This window comes from Penaeus vannamei, chromosome 13, assembly GCF_042767895.1.
Source record: "Penaeus vannamei isolate JL-2024 chromosome 13, ASM4276789v1, whole genome shotgun sequence".
Taxonomy (NCBI): Eukaryota; Metazoa; Arthropoda; class Malacostraca; order Decapoda; family Penaeidae; genus Penaeus; species Penaeus vannamei.
The window spans coordinates 39,055,896-39,063,395 of NC_091561.1; the positions used below are offsets into that span (position 1 = coordinate 39,055,896).

Genomic DNA, 7,500 nt, shown 5'->3' on the forward strand with positions numbered 1-7,500 from the left:
TATGTCCGTTTGTCTGTCTGTTTGTATGTATGTACGTATGTGTGTGTTTGTGTTTCTGTCTTTGTCTGTCTGTCCGTTTGTCTGTTTTATGTTTGTCTGTTTGTTTGTCTGTGTGTGTGTCTGTCTGCCTGTCTGTCTGTTTGTATGAATGTACGTATACATGTACGTATGAATGTGTGCGTGTTTCTGTCTCTGTCTCTGTCTAAGTTTGTCTGTCCGTTTGTCTGTTTGTATGTATGAATGTGTGTATGTTTCTGTCTCTGTCTGTCTGTCTGTTTGTATGTATGTACGTATGTGTGTGTGTGTGTGTTTCTGTCTTTGTCTGTCTGTCCATTTGTCTGTTTGTCTGTTTGTTTGTCTGTGTGTGTGTCTGTCTGCCTGTCTGTCTGTTTGTATGTATGTACGTATGTATATATGTATGTGTGTTTCTATCTCTGTCCCTGTCTAAGTTTGTCTGTCCATTTGTACCTATGTATGTATGTGAGTATGTATGTACGTGTTTCTTTCTTTGTCCCTGTCTCTGTCTGTCTGTTCGTTTGTCTGTGTGTGTCTGTCTGGCTATCTGCCTGCCTGCTGCTAGTCTCTGTCTACCTGTTTGTCTGTTTGCTTACCTGTCTGTTTGTCTGTCTGTCTGCCTGTGTGTCCGTCTCTGTCTGCTTGTCTGTCCGTTTGTTTACATATCTACCTGTCCGTCTATCTGTTTATTTATTCGTCTATCTGTCTGTCTGTCTCTTTCTAACTCCCTGCCTGTCTGTCTGTCTGTATATTTCTGTCTCTCTATCTACCTGTCTGTGTGCGTGTTAATGCTTTGTGAATAATATTGACAGAAAAAAAGTTATTTCCTCTGATAGTTTGTCATCTATGTTTTCTTGATTTGAGTCTAATTAATGTGTCTATTACCATAAAAAAAACAATATCATAACTGTTATTGTCAACAACAGCATTTATGATATATAATAATAGTGATCATGAATCATAAACACGAATGAAGAAATTAATTATCTGTATATGGATATTCATATTAATTAATATATAAATCTTTCATGATACTTTTTTTCAAATCATTATTTCTTCTTATCATTACTATCATTATTTTTTTCTATTTTTATGTATATATTCTATTTATTTATATTTCATTTTTTATTTATCTTTTTTATCTATTTATTTATTTTCATTTTTTTATTATTTTTCTATTTCATTTCATTTTAATTCATTTCATTTCATTTCATTTTATTTTTTTGTAACTAGTATCTCTAAAATTATCCTTCATTGTTCTTGAATGAATTAGTGTGAATTAGTATATGACGTCACTTCCGCTAGTTATAGTAAAACGTTCTATACTGTCTAACGCTATTGTTATTATTGCTATTTTTATAAATGTCATTATTATTGTTATAATTGTCATTATCACTATTACCATAATGATTAATATTGACAGTATCATTATCATTATTACCATCACTATTATTATCATTACTGTTATATATATCATTATTGTCATTAATTTTCATCATCATCATCATCATTACCATCATCATTATCATCATTCTTTTCTTCTTATCATCATCATTATTATTTGTGATTACTTTATTGTCAATTATCTCTCCATCTTCAATAGCTATAGTCCAGCGCATAGAGAAAATAATAGATAGATAGATAGATAGAGATATATGATAGATAGATAGAGAGATAGAGATATATGATAGATAGATAGAGAGATAGAGATATATGATAGATAGAGATATATGATAGATAGAGATATATGATAGATAGAGATATATGATAGATAGAGATATATGATAGATAGAGATATATGATAGATAGAGATATATGATAGATAGAGATATATGATAGATGTGCTCTGATAGATAGGAGAGATATATGTATAGATAGTGTATATATAGATAGACAAGATCCTATGATAGAATGAATATAATATAGATAGATAAGTATATGATAGATAGATGTAGATGATAGATATGTATAGTCTAATTGAATATAATTACAAATATTAGAGGATCAATAGAAAACAGACAAATAAATAAATAAAAAAAGAAAAAAAAACAATATCATAAACAGGGAACAGAGAGGAAATTGAATAAATAAAAAAAAAGTAAGAAAAAAATAATAATGAGGCAAGGAAATAGCAGCAGTAAGGTAGAGAGGGAAATTTATATCGTCTTTCGGAAAGAAATATACAAAGTTTGGTTTCTCTCTCGGATTTTTAACGGCCTGGCGCGTTGCCATGTCGGGCTGGGTGCAGACTTAGCCGTTGGGACTGTGGTGGTTAGCTTGGCGTTGATTGGGCGGTGCTGGCGTCGGTTTGGGGGTTTCTCTTCGCTGATTGGCTGGTGCGGATTTGAATTTCGGAAGGCGAGGCGTTGATTGGTCGGTGCTGGCGTCGGTTTGGGGGTTTCTCTTCGCTGATTGGCTGGTGCGGATTTGAATTTTTGAAGGCTTAGTTAGACAGTTGGTGGTAGCGTTTGTGCGGGTTTCTGTCTTACGCTGATTGGCATTGATGCTGGATTTGAATTTTTGAAGGCTGGATGTTGATTGGTTGGTGGTAGCGTCGGTTTGGGGGTTTCTCTTCGCTGATTGGCTGATGCGGATTTGAATTTTGGAAGGCTTGGCGTTGATTGGGCGGTGGTGGCGTCGGTTTGGGGGTTTCTCTTCGCTGATTGGTTGAGCCGAATTTGAATTTCGGAAAGCTTGGCGTTGATTGGTCGGTGCTGTCGTCGGTTTGGGGGTTTCTCTTCGCTGATTGGCTGATGTGAATTTGAATTTCGGAAGGCGATTGGTCGGTTTTGGGGTTTCTCTTCGCTGATTGGTTGAGCCGAATTTGAATTTTTGAAAGCTGTGTGATGATTGGTGGATGATAGTGTTGATTTTGGGGTTTCTCTTCGCTGATTGGTTGAGCCGAATTTGAATTTTGGAAGGCTTGGCGTTGATTGGTCGGTGCTAGCGTCGATTTTGGGATTTCTCTTTGCTGATTGGCTGATGCGGATTTGAATTTTTGAAGGCGATTGGTCGGTTTGGGGATTTCTCTTCGCTGATTGGTTGGGCCGGATTTGAATTTCGGAAGGCTGGGTGTTGATTGGTCGGTGCTGGCGTCGGTTTTGGGGTTTCTCTTCGCTGATTGGTTGATGCTAATTTGAATTTCGGAAGGCTGGGTGTTGATTGGTCGGTGCTGGCGTCGGTTTTGGGGTTTCTCTTCGCTGATTGGTTGATGCGGATTTGAATTTCGGAAGGCTGGGTGATGATTGGTCGGTGGTAGCGTCGGTTTGGGGGTTTCTCTTCGCTGATTGGCTGATGCGGATTTGAATTTCGGAAGGCTGGGTGATGATTGGTCGGTGGTAGCGTCGGTTTGGGGGTTTCTCTTCGCTGATTGGCTGATGCGGATTTGAATTTCGGAAAGCTGGGAGTTGATTGGTCGGTGCTGGCGTCGGTTTTGGTGTTTCTCTTCGCTGATTGGCTTATGCGAATTTGAATTTTTGAAAGCTGTGTGATGATTGGTCGGTGGTAGCGTCGGTTTGGGGGTTTCTCTTCGCTGATTGGCTGATGCGGATTTGAATTTCGGAAGGCGATTGGTCGGTTTTAGGATTCCTTTTCGCTGATTGGTTGATGCGGATTTGGATTTCGGAAGGCGATTGGTCGGTTTTAGGATTCCTTTTCGCTGATTGGTTGATGCGGATTTCAATTTTTAAAGACTGGGTGTTGATTGGTCGGTGGTAGCGTCGGTTTGGGGGTTTCTCTTCGCTGATTGGCTGATGCGGATTTGAATTTCGGAAGGCTTGGCGTTGATTGGTCGGTGGTAGCGTCGGTTTGGGGGTTTCTCTTCGCTGATTGGCTGATGCGGATTTGAATTTTTGAAGGCTGGGTGTTGATTGGCCGAAGCTGGCGTCGATTTTGGGGGTTTCTCTTCGCTGATTGGCTGGTGCGGATTTGAATTTTTGAAGGTTGTGTGATGATTGGTGGATGATAGTGTTGACTTTGGGGTTTCTCTTCGCTGATTGGTTGAGCCGAATTTGAATTTTGGAAGGCTTGGCGTTGATTGGTCGGTGCTAGCGTCGGTTTGGGGGTTTCTCTTCGCTGATTGGCTGATGCGGATTTGAATTTCGGAAGGCGATTGGTCGGTTTGGGGGTTTCTCTTCGCTGATTGGCTGATGCGAATTTGAATTTTTGAAGGCTTGGCGTTGATTGGTCGGTGGTAGCGTCGGTTTGGGGGTTTCTCTTCGCTGATTGGCTGATGCGGATTTGAATTTTTGAAGGCTGGGTGATGATTGGTGGATGCTAGCGTCGATTTTGAATTTCCAAAGCCTGGGCACTGATTTGCTGACACAGGGTTTGAATTCACTAAATGATTTTATCTCTATTTGTTCGTCATATGTTTTGGTAGCGTTGGTTAGTTGGTTAGCAGGATAGCTCAAAAAGTTTAATAATTTTTTATTTATTATTATTATTACTTATTTTTATTTATTATTATTATTTATTTTTATTCTTTTTTTTTTTTTTTTTTTTTTTTTTTTTTTTTTTTTTTTTTTTTATTTTTTTTTGTTTTTTTCCCAAAGGCGTCTTAGCACAACGTAGATGACATTAAATGTTGGTGGTGATTCGACTCATAATTATTTTAACATTTCAACATCGGGAAATAAGGACGTCACCAATGTAGTTGAGAAAGGGGTGATTTTTATGTAATTCTTTGTCTGATTTTTTTTTTTTTTTTTTTTTTATAAATGACCCAATTGCCTTGGCGGAGGTATGCTTCTAGTTATTATTACTATTATTACTATAATTTCTATCATTATTGTTTGTATTATTTGTGAAACTTCATGATTAACGAATAGATGAATGGATAGATAATGATGATAATATAAATCATACAGTTATTCTTTCTTGCTATTTGTACAGGAGACAGGGTTTTATATCACAGATTGTTATTTTTATTTTTTTATCAATACCAAGATCAGTTCAAACGGTAGTCTTGAGAATAACAAAATACTTACATTGATTGCAAAAAAAAAAATGACTTCTGAAACTGTTCATGGATTTTTATTATCTTTACGGTCGAACAGCTTGATTTCTACTACTACTACTTCTACTAGTATTACTGCTACTACTACTACTGCTGCTGCTATTGCTGCTGCTACTACTACTGCTGCTGCTGCTGCTGTTGCTGCTGCTACTACTACTGCTGCTGCTGCTGTTGCTGCTGCTACTACTACTACTGCTGTTATTGCTGCTACTACTACTACTGCTGCTGCTATTGCTGCTGCTACTACTACTGCTGCTGCTGCTGGGTGGCGCGCAACTACTGCTGCTAACGCCTTGTTGTTGGCAACACTGCTGCTGCCAACGGCGGCTGTTGGCAACGCCGCTGCTGCTATCTTAACGCTGGGCAGCGGCAGCAACCTTGCTGCAACGGCAACGGTGCAGCGGCAGGCTGCTGCCTGCTGGCAGCAGCAACTCTTGTTTGGCTAGCGCCGCTGCTTTACTGTAACCGTTGTTGCTGCTGCTATAACAGCAGCAACAAATTTACGGCAACTATGCTGCTGCTGCTGTAACCAGCAACTTGTTTGGCCTTAACCACTCTTTATTCCTGGCTGTTGTTGCTGCTGCTACTGCTGGCGTTTCGTATTGGCAGCGCTTTTAACGCTGCGTAAGCGGCGCTGTTGGCAGCAACTGCTGCTAACAACACGCAGCAACGGTGCAGCAGCAACTGCTGCACTGCCCTGCTGCTGTTGGTTGGCAACGCTGCTGCTGCCAGCAACAGCTGTTAGCAAGCAGCAACGCTGCTGCTAACCTTGTTGCGCAACTTAACTACTGCTGCTGGCAGCAACGATTTGCTGCTGCTGCTACTACTGCTTGCTGGCAACGTTGTTGCAGCTCTACGCTGCCAGCAGCGCTGCTGAAAAAACGCGCTACTTTAACAGCAACAGCGGTGGCAACAGCTGCTGCTGCTTAACGGTGGTGACTACTGCTGCTTATTGAATGACACCAACAGTATGCAACGCTTAACAAGCTGCTGCTGCTTATAATAAACTGCTGCTAACATTTTCTATGATGAAGTGGTAGTGAGCCAGTGGTAACGCTGCTACTGCTGCTGCGACTGTTGCATATTGCTGATGCTGCTGGTGGTGGCTTTAACTGCTGCTGCTAATACCACTACCACAGCCAAATGCTGACATGATACATGCCATCAACAACGATAAACAACAATGATGACAACAATAACAAACAATTAAAAGAGACTCTTAAGAAAAAAAAAAAAAAACACTCGCACTAAAACTAATCAAGAGATGGTCCAATCAGACTTTTCGTCCACATGCCAGCAAAATATTCGAAACTTGGCGGATAAATTGAACGCGAAAAGAACACGACGAATGATATCGAATGTTCCAGAACTTTTAGAACGTTACGTAAACGAAGAGCGTGAAGGATATTTAAGTGTACTGCGCTAAGCAACTGAATTTCTTGAATCGCTGAGAGAGATATTGTGTTGGGGCGTTTTGGAGGTGGGGGGGGGGCGAGGGAGTGGGGGTGGAGTGGGGGGGGGTAGATGGAGGAGAGGAAGGGAGGAAGGAAGGAGAGGGAGAGGAGGAGGGAGAGAGGGAGAGAGGATGGGAAAGGGGTGAGGGAAGGAGGGATGGAAGGATGGGTGAGGAGAGGGTGGAAGGGAGGAAGAGAGGATGGGAGGGGGTTGAGGGATGGGAGGAGAGAGAAGACGGGAGGGGAGAGGGATGGAGAGAGAGAGAGGGAGAGAATAGGAAGAGGAGAGGGAAAGGGAGGAAGGGAGGGTGAGGGGGATGGAGAAGGGTGAAGAGAGAGGAAGGAGGAGGAAGAGGGGATGTGTGGGAGGGATGGGAGGGAAGGAGGGTGAGGGGATGGAGAGGGGAATGAGGAGAAAATGGAAGGTAAAAGAGAGAAAGACAGAGTAAAATGAAGATGATCAATAGTGGGGGAGGATGAGACAAAGAGATGGGAAAAAGAGAGACACAGCATGAGAAAGAGAAAAAAAAGAGAAATGGACTGAAAGAGAGAGCACGAGGAAAAAGGGGGAGGAGAAGAGAAGAGCGATGCACAGCGAGATAAACCGGGAAAAGAGACGATGAAGAGACTAAAACAAAAAGAAAGAGAGAGAGAGAGAGAGAAAGACAGAGAGAGTGAGAGAGAAAGAAAGACAGAGAGAGAGAGACAGAGAGACAAACAAACAGATACAGATAAAAATAAAAAGAAATAACACACGCTAAAGAGACAAAACACAGTATATCTGTTACCCCTATGCATAAGCAATATGTAATATCGAAAACACTAGATAGCAACATAGAATTTGCATACATGAATTTACCTTCAAGAAATACCTTCTTCCCTAAAAGCTATCTAATTTACATATCTCCATCCACGGGATTTCAATGATAAGTAGTGTACTGTCTCCCATATGATGTTAGATCAATATATACCAATAGTTTACAAGTATAATTCTGCTGTGGTGCTGTATTGGCT

The 7,500-nt window shown here is 40.8% G+C and overlaps 1 protein-coding gene across 1 annotated transcript; it reads right to left on the reverse strand.

Moving 5' to 3' along the window:
* Positions 1 to 2,265: 2,265 nt before the first annotated feature.
* Positions 2,266 to 6,052, reverse strand: LOC138863762 (nucleolar protein dao-5-like). Its single transcript, XM_070128607.1, has 4 exons — positions 6,000 to 6,052; positions 5,391 to 5,512; positions 3,709 to 4,332; positions 2,266 to 2,903 (listed from the first exon to the last, which is right to left on the reverse strand). The coding sequence occupies exons 1-4, from the start codon at positions 6,050 to 6,052 to the stop codon at positions 2,266 to 2,268; spliced, it is 1,437 nt and encodes a 478-aa protein (XP_069984708.1).
* Between the last annotated feature and the right edge of the window lie 1,448 nt (positions 6,053 to 7,500).

What these genes read in the sequence shown, in the direction of transcription:
- LOC138863762 (XM_070128607.1), bottom strand. Translation starts at nt 6,052, where the DNA reads ATGTTAGCAGCAGTTTATTATAAGCAGCAGCAGCTTGTTAAGCGTTGC. An exon ending in CTTGTTAAGCGTTGCATACT is followed by an intron (nt 5,513 to 5,999) that starts GTTGGTGTCATT and finishes CTGCTGTTATAG; the next exon opens with CAGCAGCAACAACGGTTACA. An exon ending in CACCGACCAATCAACACCCA is followed by an intron (nt 2,904 to 3,708) that starts GTCTTTAAAAAT and finishes TCAACCAATCAG; the next exon opens with CGAAGAGAAACCCCAAAATC.